The 16,725-nt window shown below is 46.8% G+C and overlaps 1 protein-coding gene across 2 annotated transcripts in view; it reads right to left on the minus strand.

Moving 5' to 3' along the window:
- Positions 1 to 341: 341 nt before the first annotated feature.
- Positions 342 to 16,725, minus strand: part of PIGL (phosphatidylinositol glycan anchor biosynthesis class L) — a 115,704-nt gene continuing 99,320 nt past the window's right edge. Inside the window, exons 6-7 of one of the 2 annotated variants that reach the window (XM_033181774.1) lie at positions 15,324 to 15,457; positions 342 to 801 (exon numbers count right to left, since the gene is read on the minus strand). In XM_033181774.1, coding sequence (XP_033037665.1) covers positions 703 to 801; positions 15,324 to 15,457 — 233 coding nt within the window. In that variant the 3' untranslated portion in view covers positions 342 to 702. The remainder of the gene's footprint in view (positions 802 to 15,323; positions 15,458 to 16,725) is intronic. The other variant, XM_033181776.1, reaches the window with a different exon arrangement.

Here is a 16,725-nt window from a genome sequence, read left to right on the forward strand (position 1 = left end):
AGCAGGTTCTTGAATCTTTTGTGTTTTTTTAAGTCTCAGATTTATCTTCCTATTTCCTACTTCTCCAAAAAGACTGAAAGCTGACATATTTGATTGTAAGCTCTTTGGGGCAGAGCCCTTGTAATCGTCTCTGTATAAAACAGTGCCCACCCCAGTGACTGGTACTTGGATGCTTCAGTCAACAGCTGTGCTGTTAAATAGGGCACGTTTTTCCTAGACCCACATTCTGATAAAAGAAAAATCAAATGAATTATGATTGAACCAATTCAACACACACTGTTGCATTTTATGTATGGGTTTTTGGTGACCTTACTTTGGAAACAATGTAAAAGTCACATCTGTGGAGTGTTTTTAGAGCACTTTTACATTCATTTATGATAATAGGGACCTGCCCAGGCACTGGGCTAGGTGTTCCACATATACTGTGTCATTATGTAAATTGTGATTCACAAGAACTTGAGAAGCTAGCAGGGTAGCTATTATTATCCTTGGGATGGTTTGTTTTTGGTTCTTTGGGTTTTTTCCCAGGGGAAAAAGCTGGAGTTTGGACAGCCCCTGGCCTACATGGGCTCCCTTTTGCAGAGGCTGCTCCAGCGGGAATCTCCTTGAGCTCAGGCAAATAAGCCAGTGCCAGGCCAGGTCCCTTGCACACCTTTGTCTATTTTCCCCTTTGTTCCTTGGATCTGAAAACCCTTCAAGGCTTCAGAGGAAGCTCAGTGAGTTGATTCTCATGTACCGGGAGAACAGAATGTAGAGGCGGCGGAACCAGAGGAGCTGGCTGCGGTGGCAGGACATGGCTCTCTAGAAGAATCAAAGAGAATCAGTTATGAAACACTTGCACTGGAGCTGTTTCATTATTTCAGATCTGGCCACCTCACCTTAAATCCTTCCTCGCACTAATATGCTTCATGCTATAGCCTTATCTGTCTTCTTCCCGTAACCCATGAACCTCTCTGGATTGGCCTCCTATCATGGCCCCTGCTTTCGCATCTCCTACTTACTCCCTGTGATTATAACACACAATGCTCACGGTAGCTACAGCACTCACTATGGGATGCCAGAAAACTGGCAAAACAGTCCACATGCATCATCTCAATGTTAACAACCCTGTGAATCAAGTACTGTTATTACTGTTTTTTAAAAAATAAATAGATGAGGAAACTCGTCAGTCTCAAACAGCTAGTAGCTAGTAGAGCTGGCTGAGATTTTAACCCAGAGCCATCTGATTGACTCTAGAGTCCACATTCTTTTTTTTTCCTTTCTTCTTTTCTTTTTTTTCCCCTTTTTTCTTTTCTTTTTTTTTTTTTGAGACGGAGTCTCGCCCTGTCGCCCAGTCTGGAGTGCAGTGGCGCAATCTCGGCTCACTGCAAACTCTGTCTCCCGGGTTCACGCCATTCTCCTGCCTCAGCCTCCCGAGTATCTAGGACTACAGGCGCCCGCCACCACACCCAGCTAATTTTTTGTATTTTTAGTAGAGACAGGGTTTCACTGCGTTAGCCAGGATGGTCTCCTGACCTTGTGATCTGCCCGCCTCAGCCTCCCAAAGTGCTGGGATTACAGGCCTGAGCCACTGCGCCTGGCCGTTTACAGTCCACATTATTAATCATGTTGCTACTACCTCAAATGTACAACACAAACAGGGATGTCTCATGGGAAGCAACCTAGTACACGCTAGTACACTATGCCCAAATTCCTCTGAGTTAGGTCATTTCGAGAGGTACAATCACTATCAGAAGAAGAAAAAGGCCGGGCGCGGTGGCTCAAGCCTGTAATCCCAGCACTTTGGGAGGCCGAGACGGGCGGATCACGAGGTCAGGAGATCGAGACCATCCTGGCTAACACGGTGAAACCCCGTCTCTACTAAAAATACAAAAAAAACTAGCCGGGCGAGGTGGCGGGCGCCTGTAGTCCCAGCTACTCGGGAGGCTGAGGCAGGAGAATGGCGTAAACCCAGGAGGCGGAGCTTGCAGTGAGCTGAGATCCGGCCACTGCACTCCAGTCCGGGCGACAGAGCGAGACTCCGCCTCAAAAAAAAAAAAAAAAAAGAAGAAGAAAAAAAGGAATGGCACACAGGTGTGAGTTGTCGTTCCCACCTTCTAGGGGAAATGTACATTATCTTGTTATTCAGATCTAGTATAGTTCGGTTTTTGAACAGAATAGATTACAGCAACTGACTTCACTAGATATACATAAAAGGATGTGCCTGTTTATCTCTGAGTACCATAATTAACTTGCCTCTCTAAGCTAATATCTTCACACACTTTTATGTAAAGAACCCCTTTTATATTCATTGTCAGACTCTACATGCCTTGCCAGGTGCAGTGGCTCACACTTGGAACCCCAGCACTTTGGGAGGCCAAGGTGGGCGGATCACCTGAGGTCGGGAGTTCGAGACCAGTCTGACCAAAATGGAGAAACCCTGTCTCTACGGAAAATACAAAATTAGCCGGGTGTGGGGGCTCATGCCTGTAATCCCAGCTACTAGTGAGCCTGAGGCAGGAGAATCGCTTGAACCCGGGAGGCAGAGGTTGCAGTGAGCTGAGATCGCACCATTGCACTCCAACCTGGGCAACAAGAGCGAAACTCCATCTCAAAAAAAAAAGAAAAAAAGAAAAGAAAAGAAAAAGAACCTACATGACTTTAAAGACATAAACACACCTGTGATAACCAAGCTTTAACTGGTAAAGAGAATTGAGGCAAAACAATCACCATAGAATATTGTTGGGAAAATATTATGCAGCATTGTTTCAACAGGAAATCCAACTAAGATTTTTTTTTTTTTTTTTTTTTTTGAGATGGAGTCTCTATCGCCCAGGCTGGGGTGCAGTGGCGCGATCTCAGCTCACTGCAACCTCCGCCTCCCGGGTTCAAGCAATTCTCCTGCCTCAGCCTCCTGGGTAGTTGGGATTACAGGCTCCCACTGCATACTCACCTAATTTTTATATTTTTAGTAGAGATGGGGTTTCATCATGTTGGCCAGGCTGGTGTCGAACTTCTGACCTCAAGTGATCCACCCACCTCAGCCTCCTAAAGTGCTGGAATTACAGGTGTGAGCCACCGCACCCAGCCCAACTACAATTTTTTTTTCTTTTTTGAGATGGAGTCTCACTCTGTCGCCCAGGCTGGAGTGCAATGGTTCAATCTTGGCTCAGCGCAACCTCTGCCTTCTGGGTTCAAGTGATTCTCCTGCCTTAGCCTCCGAGTAGCTGGGATTACAAGCACCTGCCACCATGCCTGGCTAATTTTTGTTTTTTTTAGTAGACACACGGTTTCACTATGTTGTTCAGGCTGGTCTTGAACTCCTGACCTCAAATGATCCACCTGCCTCGGCCTCCCAAAGTGCTGAAATTACAGGAGTGAGCCACTTCGCCCGGTCCAATTACAATTTTTTCTTTTTCTCTCTCCTTCTTTCCTTCCTTCCCTCCCTCCCTCCCTCCTTCCTCCCTCCCTCCCTTCCTTCCTTCCTTCCTTTCTTTTTGTTGAGATGCAGTCTTACTCTGTTGCCAGGCTGGAGTGCAGTGGCCCCACCTCGGCTCACCACAACCTCCGCCTCCCGGGTTCAAGCTATTTTCCTGCCTCGGCCTCCTGAGTCGCTGGGATTACAGGTGCATGCCACCACACCTGGATAATTTTTGTATTTTTAGTAGAGATAGGGTTTCACCATGTTGGCCAGGATGGTCTCAATCTCCTAACCACGTGATCCACCCGCCTTGGCCTCCCAAAGTGCTGGGATTACAGGCGTGAGCCACTGTGCCCAGCCTCCAACTATAATTTTTAAAGGAAATTTACCATCAAACAAAATGGATGTGTAAGATCACAGAATAAAATGAAAATTTTGAAGACTGTAATAAAGAAAAAAATATTTAGGAAAACATTGAGAGAGAACGTTGTAGTCCAATCACACTTGATTTATCTACTCGTAATAGTTACCAAGTTAGAAGGATTTCCCATATCATGCTGCCTACATGGCCCATATACTGAGATGCCCTAATCTTTCAATGACTTTCAGCATTCATTAACAGAGACACTTATAGAAATTATTTATGCAGTGTGTCCAAAAATTTATTTAGATGTGTCCAAAATTATGTGTGCAATTTTGTATTTCTGCTTTTTCCCCTCTTTTGGAGCATTTTCACTATATATCCTTCAAAACTGTGATTTTATTCATTATATAGTACTGTCTCATTCACCTGGTGAATATTAGTTCCTATTTTGGTTATTATAAATTATTCTAATGAAAATCCTTGGACATAAATTTCTGGACACATCTTTGTTCACTTCCTGAACATAAAATTATAAAAATATACAGAAGGAGTAGGATTGAAAAAAATTATGGAAATAAAAATTATCGGGTCAGAGTACATATATTTATTATTTATATATATATATACATTTTTTTTTTCTAGAGACAGGGTCTCACTCTATTGCCCAGGATGGAGTGCAGTGGCATGATCATGACTCACTGCAGTCTCCAATTCTTGGGCTCAAATGATACTCCTACCTCAGCCTCTCAAGTAGCTGGGACTACAGATAGGCTTTGCCACACCTGGCTAATTTTTTATTTTTATTTTTATTTTTTTGGAGACAGAGTTTTGCTCTTTTTGCCCAGGCTGGAATGCAATGGCGCGATCTCGGCTCACTGCAACCTCTGCCTCCCAGGTGCAAGTGATTCTCCTGCCTCATCCTCCCGAGTACCTGGGATTACAGGCACCTGCCACCATGTCCGGCTAATTTTTTGTATTTTTAGTAGAGATGGGGTTTCACCATGTTGGCCAGGATGGTCTCAATCTCTTGACCTTGTGATCTGCCCACCTTGGGCTCCCAAAGTGCTGGGATTACAGGCGTGAGCCACTGCACCTGGCCTTTTACACCTGGCTAATTTTTTAAAAAAATTTTGTAGAGACAGGGTCTTGCTATGTTGCCCAGGTTGGTCTTAAACTCCTGGCCTCAAGCGATCCTCCTCCCTTGGCCTTCCAAAGTGCTTGGATTAGAGGCATGAGCCACCATGCCCAGACTAATCTTTTCTTTTTAATTTTTTTTGAGACAAAGTTTTATTCTTGTCACCTAGGCTGGAGTGCAATGGCGCGATCTTGGCTCGCTGCAACCTCCGCCTTGCAGGTTCAAGTGATTCTCCTGCCTCAGCCTCCCAGGTAGCTGGGGTTACAGGGATGTGCCACCACGCCCAGCTAATTTTTGTATTTTTAGTAGAGACGGGGTTTGGTTATGTTGGTCAGGTTGATCTCGAACTCCTGACCTCAGGCGATCCACTGGCCTCCCAAACTGCTGGGATTATAGGCATGAGCCAATGTGTACAGCCTTTCTTTTTAAAATTTTTAAACATCTTAAAAATTGTATAATTGTTACCTGTAATTATACATAATAATTACTTATATAATTCTATACATTTGCCCAGGTGCAGTGGCTACTCGGGAGACTGAGGTCAGAGGATTTCTTGAGCTCAAGGCTTCTGTGGGTTATGACCATGTCACTGCACACCAGCCTGGGTGACAGACAGAATGAGAGCCTATCTCTCTAAAAAATTTTAAATTATATTTTAAAAAATGTAGGGGGTCACTACAAACAGCAGGGAGAGAAACAAGGGAGAGAGACTGTGGAAAACTTGACTAATAGAAGGCAGGAAAAGAACTGGGGGTGGGGGGAGTGTTGAACAGAAAACACAAAATTAGATAGTAGAAATGTCTAAATATAGCAGTAATTACAAATAAAAATGGACCAAATATATCCGCTATATTTCATAGCAGGGCTTTAAAAAAATCCAACTATATGCCACTTACAGAAAATACAACTAAAAATCACAAGAAAAGGGTGAAAATAAAAGGATGAAAGAAAGATAAACCATGCAGATACTAACCTAAAGAAAGCTGGTATATGGAGGCCAGCTGTGGTGGATGACACCTGTAATCCCAGCACTTTGGGAGGCTGAGGCAGGCAGATCAACTGAGGTCAGGAGTTCGAGACCAGCTTGGCCAACATGGCAAAACCCCATCTCTACTAAAAATATAAAAATTAGCTGGGTATGGTGGCACACACCCATAATCCCAGCTACTTGGCAGGCTGAAGCAGGAGAATTGCTTGAACCCAGGAGGCGGAGGTTGCAGTGAGCCGAGATAGCACCACTATACTCCAGACTGGTGACAGAATGAGACTCCGTCTCAAAATAAAATTAAAATTAAAATTAAAAAAGAAGGCCGGGCGCGGTGGCTCAAGCCTGTAATCCCAGCACTTTGGGAGGCCGAGACGGGCGGATCACGAGGTCAGGAGATCGAGACCATCCTGGCTAACACGGTGAAACCCCGTCTCTACTAAAAAATACAAAAAACTAGCCGGGCGAGGTGGTGGGCGCCTGTAGTCCCAGCTACTCGGGAGGCTGAGGCAGGAGAATGGCGTAAACCCGGGAGGCGGAGCTTGCAGTGAGCTATGATCCGGCCACTGCACTCCAGCCTGGGTGACAGAGCAAGACTCCGTCTCAAAAAAAAAAAAAATTAAAAAAGAAAGAAAGCTAGTATATGGGTCAGGAATGGTGGCTCACGCCTGTAATCCCAGCACTTTGGGAGGCCGAGGCGGGCGGATCACGAGGTCAAGAGATTGAAACCATCCTGGCCAACATGGTGAAAGCCCATCTCTACTAAAAATACAATTAAGGCTGGGCATGGTGGCTCATGCCTGTAATTGCAGCACTTTGGAAGACCAAGGCAGGTGGATCACCTGAGTTGGGGAGTTCGAGACCATCCTGACCAACATGGAGAAACCCTCTCTCTACTAAAAATACAAAATTAGCGGGGGCGTGGTGGCAGGCGCCTGTAATCCCAGCTACTCGGGAAGCTGAGGCAGGAGAATTGCTTGAACCTGGGAGGTGGAGTGGAGATTGCAGTGAGCCGAGATCGCCACTGCACTCCAGCCGGGCAACAGAGCGAGACCCTGTCTCAAAAAAATAAATAAATAGGCCGGGCGCGGTGGCTCAAGCCTGTAATCCCAGCACTTTGGGAGGCCGAGACGGGGGGATCCACGAGGTCAGGAGATCGAGACCATCCTGGCTAACACGGTGAAACCCCGTCTCTAGCCGGGCGCGGTGGCTCAAGCCTGTAATCCCAGCACTTTGGGAGGCCGAGACGGGCGGATCACGAGGTCAGGAGATCGGGACCATCCTGGCTAACACTGTGAAACCCCGTCTCTACTAAAAAATACAAAAAACTAGCCGGGCGAGGTGGCGGGCGCCTGTAGTCCCAGCTACTCCGGAGGCTGAGGCAGGAGAATGGCGTGAACCTGGGAGGCGGAGCTTGCAGTGAGCTGAGATCCGGCCACTGCACTCCAGCCGGGGGGACAGAACAAGACTCCGTCTCAAAAAATAAATAAATAAATAAATAAATAAATAAAAATAAAATAGAAGATAAAGGGAAAACCATTACAAAAGAGGGAACTTATAATAAGAGGAATTGGTTAGGCGCAGTGGCTCATGCCTGTAACCTCAGCACCTTGGGAGCCTGGGGCAGGTGGATCACTTGAGGTCAGGGGTTCAAGACCAGCCTGACCAACATGGTGAAACCCCATCTCTACTAAAAAAAAAAAAAAAAATCCAAAATTAGCTGGGCATGGTGGTGCATGCCTGTAACCCCAGCTACTAAGGAGGCTGAGGCAGGGGAATCGCTTGAACCCAGGAGGCAGCAGTTGTGGCGAGCTGAGATTGCGTCATCACATTCCAGGCTGGGCAACAAGAGCAAAACTCTGTCTCAAAATAAATAAATAAATAAGATAAATAATCTGCTAAAAAGATATGACAGAGGCTGGGAGTGGTGGCTCACACCTGTAATCCCAGCACTTTGGGAGGCCGAGGTGGGCGGATCACAAGGTCAGGTGATCGAGACCATCATGGGTAACACGATGAAACCCCATCTCTACTAAAAATACAAAAAATTAGCTGAGCGTGGTGGCGGGTGCCTATAGTCCCAGCTGCTGGGGAAGCTGAGGCAGGAGAATGGCATGCACCCAGGAGGTGGAGCTTGCAGTGAGCCGAGATCGTGCCAACGCACTCCAGCCTGGGCGACACAGTGAGACTCCGTCTCAAAAAAAAAAAAAAAAAAAAAAAAAAAAATATATATATATATATATATATATATATATATATAGCAGCTTTGGGCAGGGTGCAGTGGCTCATGTTTGTAATCCCATCACTTTGGGAGGCTGAGGTGTGCGGATCACCAGATCAGGAGTTCAAGACCAGCTTGGCTAACATAGTGAAACCCCGTCTCTACTAAAAATACAAAGAACTTAGCCAGGCTTGGTGGTGTCAGCCTGTCTGTAATACCAGCTACTCAGGAGGCTGAGGCAGGAGAATCACTTGAACCCAAGAGGCAGAGGTTTCAGTGAACTGAGATCTCACCACTACACTCCAGCCTGGGCGACAGAGCGAGACTCTACCTCAAAAAAAAAAAAAAAAAAAAAAAAAAAATCAGCGTTATGAAAACCATTCACTGACCACAAAGCAATTAAATTATAAATTAACAATAAAAAGACCACATACACGGCAGGGCACAGTGGCTCACGCCCGTCATCCCACCACTTTGGGAGGCCAAGGCGGGTGGATCACCTGAGGTCGGGAGTTGGAGACCAGCCTGACCAACATGGAGAAACCCCATCTCTGCTAAAAAATAGAAAATTAGCCGGGCATGGTGGCGCCTGCCTGTAATCCCAGCTCCTTGGGAGGCTGAGGCAGGAAAATCGTTTGAACCTGGGAGGTGGAGGTTGCAATGAGCTGAGATCGCACCACTGCACTCCAGCATGGGCAACAAGAGTGAAACTCTGTCTCAAATAAAAAAAAAAAAGACAAGAAAAAAAGACCACATATACACACATAGCCATGCCATTCTCATTTGTGGTAGTTCTATAAAGTCACTGAGAACACTGAATTAGTGAATACTGAACCATTGTTTCTAGCAGAAATACAGGGTTGGGTTCCCCCAAGCCTTTGGCCACAATATTTTCATCCATCAGTCAATATATAACCTTGTTTTACTTATATTTCTGTTTAAAAACTCCATATGAAATATATATTGTTGATTCATTAGCACTGAACTCATGGCCAATGGCACTGTAACTCATGCTTGTGATCAAACCCACATAAGCCATATTACAGCCTCTTGTGCTTAGGAATGCAAGACAGCAGTTCAGCATCATTCTTAGAGGCTATTTTAAACAGCAAAATCAACAAAAACCACAAAAATGAGAAAAATGGGGCATGAAATATACCATAAAAAGGTATTTTTTTACAGTGGGAGAGCTGAAACAGTTGGGAACATGTATATGTGCATCCAGTGACTCACGTTTCACCCCTCTGCGAGTGTCCACGAATGACCACAAAAGCACTTCGAGCACTGACTTTGGAGTTACAAATGAATTTCAGTGAGTAGGTGCATTCATAAATATAGAACTACAAATAATGAAGATCGACACACGTTTGTAAACTCTAAACTATACCCTCAAAGATTAAGGGGGAACTCACAATGGAGACTATAAATTACTTATAATTAGGTGACAATAGGAGAACTACATATCAAAACTTATCATGTGTAGCTAAAGAAACACTTCAAGGAAAATTAATAGTATTAAAGGTTTTTTTTTTTTTTTTTTTTTTTTGAGACGGAGTCTCGCTCTGTTGCCCTGGCTGGAGTGCAGTGGCCGGATCTCAGCTCACTGCAAGCTCCGTCTCCCAGGTTTACGCCATTCTCCTGCCTCAGCCTCCTGTGTAGCTGGGACTACAGGCGCCCGCCACCTCACCCGGCTAGTTTTTTTGTATCTTTTAGTAGAGATGGGGTTTCACGTGTTAGCCAGGATGGTCTCGATCTCCTGACCTCGTGATCCGCCTGTCTCAGCCTCCCAAAGTGCTGGGATTACAGGCTTGAGCCACCACGCCCGACCAAGTTTTTTTTTTTTTTTTTGAAGATTGTAATTGAAAACAAAACTAACTTTCAAGTTAAAGAGATTTAAAGAACAGGCTGGGTGCGGTGGCTCACGCCTGTAATCCCAGCACTTTGGGAGGCCCAGCTGGGTGGATCACTTGAGGTCAGAAGTTCGACACCAGCCTGGCCAAACATGGCGAAACCCAGTCTCTACTAAAAATACAAAAGTTAGCCAGACTCAGTGGTGAGTGTAGTTCCAGCTACTCAGGAGACTGAGGCAGGAGAATTGCTTGAACCCAGGAGGTGGAGGCTGTGGTGAGCCAAGATCGATCCACTGCACTCCAGCCTTGGTGACAGAGTAAGACTGTGTCTCAAAAAATAAAAATAAAAAATAAATAAATAGGCTGGGTGCACTGATTTATGCCTGTAATCCCAGCACTTTGGGAGGCTGAGGTGGGCAGATCACCTGAGGTCGGGAGTTTGAGACCAGCCTGACCAACATGGAGAAACCCTGTCTCTACTAAAAATACAAAATTAGCCAGGCATGGTGGTGTGTGCCTGTAATCCCAGCTACTCGGGAGGCTGAGGCAGGAGAATCACTTGAACCCAGGAGGCGAAGGTTGAGGTAAGCCGAGATCACACCATTGTACTCCAGCCTGGGCAACAAGAGCAAAACCATGTCTCAAAAAAAATAAAAAATAAGGCCGGGCGCGGTGGCTCAAGCCTGTAATCCCAGCACTTTGGGAGGCCGAGACGGGCGGATCACGAGGTCAGGAGATCGAGACCATCCTGGCTAACATGGTGAAACCCCGTCTCTACTAAAAAAAATACAAAAAATTAGCCGGGCGAGATGGCGGGCGCCTGTAGTCCCAGCTACTCGGGAGGCTGAGGCGAGAGAATGGCGTAAACCCGGGAGGCGGAGCTTGCAGTGAGCTGAGATCCGGCCACTGCACTCCAGCCCGGGCGACAGAGCGAGACTCCGTCTCAAAAAAAAAAAAAAATAAATAAAAATAAAAATAAAAATAAAAAATAAAAAAAATAACAGCAGAAAGAAAGAAAGAGTGGAAGGAAGGAAGGAAGGGAGGAAGGAAGGAAAAGAATAAAACTATAAATAAAGTAGGACAGAAATAATAAAGTACAAAAATTAATGCACTATCGAAGAAACAAAATATGTGCTCAACACTGCATTCTCAGTACCCAGCAAAGTGCCACTTACTAGGTACAAGGGTTTACTGTAGAAAATTTAGAAAATATGGGCTGGGAATGGTGGTTCATGCCTGTAATCCCAGCACTATGGGAGGCTGAGGGGGGGTGGATCACCTGAGGTCAGGAGTTCAAGACCAGCCTGACCAACGTGACGAAACGCTGTGTCTACTAAAAATACAAAATTAGCTGGGCATGGTGGCACATGCCTGTAATCCCAGCTACTCGGGAGTGTGATGCAGAAAAATCACTTGAACCCAGGAGGTGGAGGGTGCAGTGATCCGAGATTGCACCATTGCACTCCAGCCTGGGCAACAAGAGCGAAACTACGTCTCAAGAAGGAAAAAGAAGAAGAAAAAAAAAAAAGCCCAGTGCAGTGATTCATGCCTGTAATCCCAGCACTTTGGGAAGCAGAGGTGAGTGGATCATCTGAGGTCAGGAGTTCAAGACCAGCCTGGCCAACCTGGTGAAACCCTGCCTCTACTAAAAATACAAAAATTAGCTGGGCGTGGTAGCATGTGCCTGTACTCCCAGTTACTCAAGAGCCTGAGGCAGGAGAATCGCTTGAACCTGGGAGGCAGAGGTTGCAGTGTGCTGAGATCATGTCATTGCACTCCAGCCTGGGCGACAAAGCAAGACTCTGTCTAAAAAAAAAAAAAAATCACTGGGCACGGTGGCTCAGCCTGTAATCCCAGCACTTTGGGAGGCCAAGGTGGGTACATCACCTGTGGTCAGGAGTGCGAGACCAACCTGACCAATATGATGAAACTCTGTTTCTATTAAAAATACAAAAATTAGCTGGGCGTGGTGGTGTGCACCTGTAGGCCCAGTTACCAGAGAGGCTGAGACAAAAGAATTACTTGAACCTGGAAGGTGGAGGTTGCAGTGAGCCGAGATTGTGCCACTGCACTCCAGCCTGGGCGACAGAGGAAGACTCCATCTCAAAGAAAATTTAGAAAATAAAGCTAAACAAAAAACCCCCAAAACCAAAATCATCATCCCGAGTTTCTATTCTCTTAGATTTTTTCCTTCCTTCCTTCCTTCCTTTTCTTTTCTTTCTCTCTCCCTCTTTCCCTCAATCTCTTGTTTCCTTCCTTCCTTCCCTCTCTTCTTTCCTTCCCTCCCTCCCTTCCTTCCTCTCTCCTTCTCTCTCCCTCCTCTCTCTCTTTCTCCCTTCCTCTCTCTCTTCCTTCCTTTCTTCTTCCTTCCTTTTCCTTCCCTTCCTTCCTTCCCTTCCCCTTCCTCCCTCCCCCTTCCTTCTTTCCTTCCTTCCTTCCTTTTCTTTCTCTCACTCTCTCCTTCTCTCTCTCTCTTTCTTTCTCCCTTCCTTCCTCTCTCTCCCTTCCCTTTCCCCTTCCCCTTCCCTTCTTCCTAATAAAGCTGTGTTGCCCAAGGCAGACACAAACTCCTGGGCTCAAGCCATCCTCCCACCCCAACCTCTCAAGTAGCTGAGACTACAGGCACGAGCCACAATCCCCAACTTGGTTCTTTCACTTATTTTGCTACCCGTCTCCCTGTGGGGGGCTTAAGTCTACAGGGGGATGCACCTGGAGACAAACTGAGGAACAATTCTCCTCAGCCCACCCTCTCCCTAACTCTGATGGCACTCAGTCACCTGCTCCATGGACAGCTAAGAGTTTTCCCTAGGGTGACCTGACCTGGCCTAGCTCTTCCTCAACCTGCATGTAGGCTTCTTGCAGTCTGCCCTGGGCTCTTTTTTTTTTTTTTTTGGAGACGAAGACTCGGAGTCTCGCTCTGTTGTCCAGGCTGGAGTGCAATGGCATGATCTCGGCTCACTGCAACCTCTGCCTCCCGAGTTCAAGCAAGTCTCCTGCCTTAGCCTCCCGAGTAGCTGGGACTACAGGCGCATGCTGCCATGCCCCGCTACTTTTTTTGTATTTTAGTAGAGACGGGGTTTCACCGTGTTGGCTAGTCTCAAACTCCTGAACTCAGACAATTTGCCCATCTCAGCCCACCAAAGTGCTAGAATTACAGGCGTGAGCCACCCTGCCTGGCCTCCCCTAGGCTCTTTACAGAGGCTCCTGGCAGGTCTGAATTCTCCTTAACCTCAAGCTGGGAGCATTGCTCCATGTATAACAGTGATAAAATGGCAAATCAAAATGTCCAACAGTAAGGGATTCATGATATATCTTATGGTATATACATATAGTGGAGTAATTGGCAGCCATTGCTATTTGAATACTAAATGAAATAGGAGAAAATGTTCATAATAAATAGTTCTGATTTTTTTTTTTTTTTTTGGCTAGGGTCTGGCTCTGTTGCCCAGGCTGGAGTGCAATGGTGTGATCAGGGTTCACTGCAATCTTGACCTCCTGGGCTCAAGTGAACCTCCTGCCTCAGCTTCCCGAGTAGCTGGGACCACTGGCATGTGCCACCATGCCTGGCTAATTTTTTTGTAGAGATGGGTTTTGCTCTGTTGCCCAGCAAGCAGTCCACCCACCCTGGCCTCCCAAAGTACTGGGATTACAGGCATGTGCCACTGTGCCCAACCCATAACATATTGTTAAAGCAGGTTTTTCGTCGTTTTTTTTTTTTTTTTGAGACAGAATCCGCTGTGTCGCCCAGGCTGGAGTGCAGTGGTGTGATCCCAGCTCACTGCAACCTCTGCCTCCCGGGTTCAAGCGATTCTTCTGCCTCAGCTTCCCAAGTAGCTGGGACTACAGGTGCATGCCACTACACTTGGCTAATTTTTGTAGCTTTAGTAGAGACGGGGTTTCAACATGTTGGCCAGGCTGGTCTCGAACTTCTGACCTCGTGATTTGCCCGCCTCAGCCTCCCAAAATACTGCGATTACAGGCATAAGCCACCGTGCCTGGCCGAAGCAGGCTTTAAATAGACACTGTGTGATCCCATCTGAAATGCGTTTACACCTACACACTATATATATATATAAAGAGTAGGGCTGGGCGCAGTGGCTCACGCCTGTAATCCCTGCACTTTGGGAGGTCAAGGCGGGTGGATCACCTGAGATCAGGAAGTCGAGACCAGCCTGGCCAATATGATGAAACCCCAGCTCTACTAAAAATACAAAAAATTAGCCGGATGTGGTGGCGGGTGCCTGGTATCCTAGCTACTCAGGAGGCTGAGGCAGGAGAATCGCTTGAACCTGGGAGGTGGAGGTTGCGGCGAGCTGAGAATGTGCCACTGCACTCCAGCTTGGGCGACAAGAGCAAAACTCCGTCTCAAAAAAAAAAAAAAAAAAAAAAAGCCCGGCGCGGTGGCTCAAGCCTGTAATCCCAGCACTTTGGGAGGCCGAGACGGGTGGATCACGAGGTCAGGAGTTTGAGACCATCCTGGCTAACACGGTGAAACCCCGTCTCTACTAAAAAATACAAAAAGCTAGCCGGGGGAGGTGGCGGGCGCCTGTAGCCCAACTACTCGGGAGGCTGAGGCAGGAGAATGGCGTAAACCCAGGAGGCGGAGCTTGCAGTGAGCTGAGATCCTGCACTCCAGCCCGGGCGACAGAGCAAGACTCCGTCTCAAAAAAAAAAAAAAAAAAAAAGTAGAAAGATGTAGCCCAACATGTTAACAAGGATTACCTGTGATTGGTGGGGCTGCAGGTAATTGTTCCTATTTTTATTTTCTTTTTGATGCTTTTATGTTTTTCAAGATTTTCTGCAATGAGCATGTGTTACTTAGTTTTAGAAAAAGCATATATTATTTTTGGCCGGGCGCGGTGGCTCAAGCCTGTAATCCCAGCACTTTAGGAGGCCGAGATGGGCGGATCACAAGGTCAGGAAATCGAGACCACCCTGGCTAATACGGTGAAACCCCGTCTCTACTAAAGAATACAAAAAAACTAGCCGGGCGACGAGGCGGGCGCCTGTAGTCCCAGCTACTTGGGAGGCGGAGGCAGGAGAATGGCGTAAACCCGGGAGGCGGAGCTTGCAGTGAGCTGAGATCCGGCCACCGCACTCCAGCCTGGGCGATGGAGTGAGACTCCGTCTCAAAAAAAAAAAAAAAGAAAAAGCATATATTATTTTTATAATTAGAAAAAAAGGCTAAAGTCATTGAAAAATCTATGCCTCTCAAGATCTAGCTGGCCTAGTCCTAACTCTCAGGGACAGATGCTGAACCACTGTGGAAGGCCTTCAGTTAGGGCTTTTGCAGAGGTGGGGCTTTGAGGAGACAAGGGGTCTGGGGCAGAGATCTGAGTTGGGGTGTCCAGGAATTTACAATCCTCACCTTGGCCTGTGCCACTTCTTTGCTGTTGAGCACAAAGAGGACATCCTGAGTATGAAGCAGAGACAAGGGCAGATCCAGAAGGAAGATGTACTTGCGCAGCACATTCACAGACTGAAGTGTGAGCACAGAACACCCTGGTTGGAAAGGAGACAGGGAGAAGTGATGAGCCTTGAGGCCTCCAGCCAGATTTTCTCCTGAGCGTTCTCCCTCTACCCTGTGGTTCAGGGCAGGGCAGGACAGTGGCCACAGCGTTGCCAGGTGTTTCTGTGGCACCAAAGCTGCTCTGTGCCCATCATTCTTGCAGCTAGAATGAGTAAAAGGGCCACAGAAGACCTGGCTGGCTACCCTCTACCCTGCTGTGTGCCCTACCAAAAAAAGGCTGGTTGCTAGAGGTTGAGATCTGGCTACCTCAAAGCCAAAGGAAAGGTAAAGGAGACGGGAATTACTGTATTAGGAGGTTAGAGACCTGGTTCCAGTTCTGTCAGTCAAAAACTGACAGGGTTGGCAAAGTCCTTTAACCTCTCTGAGACTCAGGTATTTTTGTTTGTTTTTGTTTTTTTTAGATGGAGTCTCGCTCTGTTGCCTAGACTGGAGTGCAGTGGCATGATCTTGGCTCACTGTAAGCTCCACCTCCCGGGTTCATGCCATTCTCCTGCCTCAGCTTCCCAAGTAGCTGGGACTGCAGGCGCCTGCCACCATGCCTGGCTAATTTTTTGTATTTTTTAATAGAGACGGGGTTTCACCGTGTTAGTCAGGATGGTCTCGATCTCCTGACCTCGTGATCCACCTGCCTTGGCCTCCCAAAGTGCTGGAATTACAGGTGTAAGCCACCGCACCCGGCCTGAGTCTCAGTTTTCTAATCTGTAAAATTGTGTTGAGAGTGTGAGACCTGCCCGTCTCACAGGATTAATATAAGAATCAAATGGCTGGGTGCAGTGGCTCATGCCTGTAATCTTAGCACTTTGGGAGGCCAAGGCGGGTGGATCACCTGAGGTCAGGAGTTCAAGACCAGCCTGACCAACATGGAGAAACTCCATCTAAAAATGCAAAAAAAAAATTAGCCAAGGGTGGTGGTGCATGTCTGTAATCCCAGCTACTGGGGAGGGTGAGGCAGGAGAATGGCTTGAACCCAGGAGGTGGAGGTTGCAGTGAGCCAAGATCCTCCATTGCACTCTAGCCTGGGCAACAAGAGCGAAACTCCATCTCAAAAAAAAAAAAAAAAAGAATCAAACGAACTATAGTCATGTACCAAAGACATCATCATGGCTTGGTAAGCTGTTTTCAGTCATCCCACACAGAAAGGGCACAAACTACTTATGTTTGGATTCATTGAATCTTCATATCGCTCCTATGAGGTATGACAGACCAGAAACTGGCCCAGAGAGGCTAAGCATGGGGGTCA

Source organism: Trachypithecus francoisi, unplaced genomic scaffold, assembly GCF_009764315.1.
Source record: "Trachypithecus francoisi isolate TF-2019V2 unplaced genomic scaffold, Tfra_2.0 Lachesis_group20, whole genome shotgun sequence".
Classification (NCBI taxonomy): Eukaryota; Metazoa; Chordata; class Mammalia; order Primates; family Cercopithecidae; genus Trachypithecus; species Trachypithecus francoisi.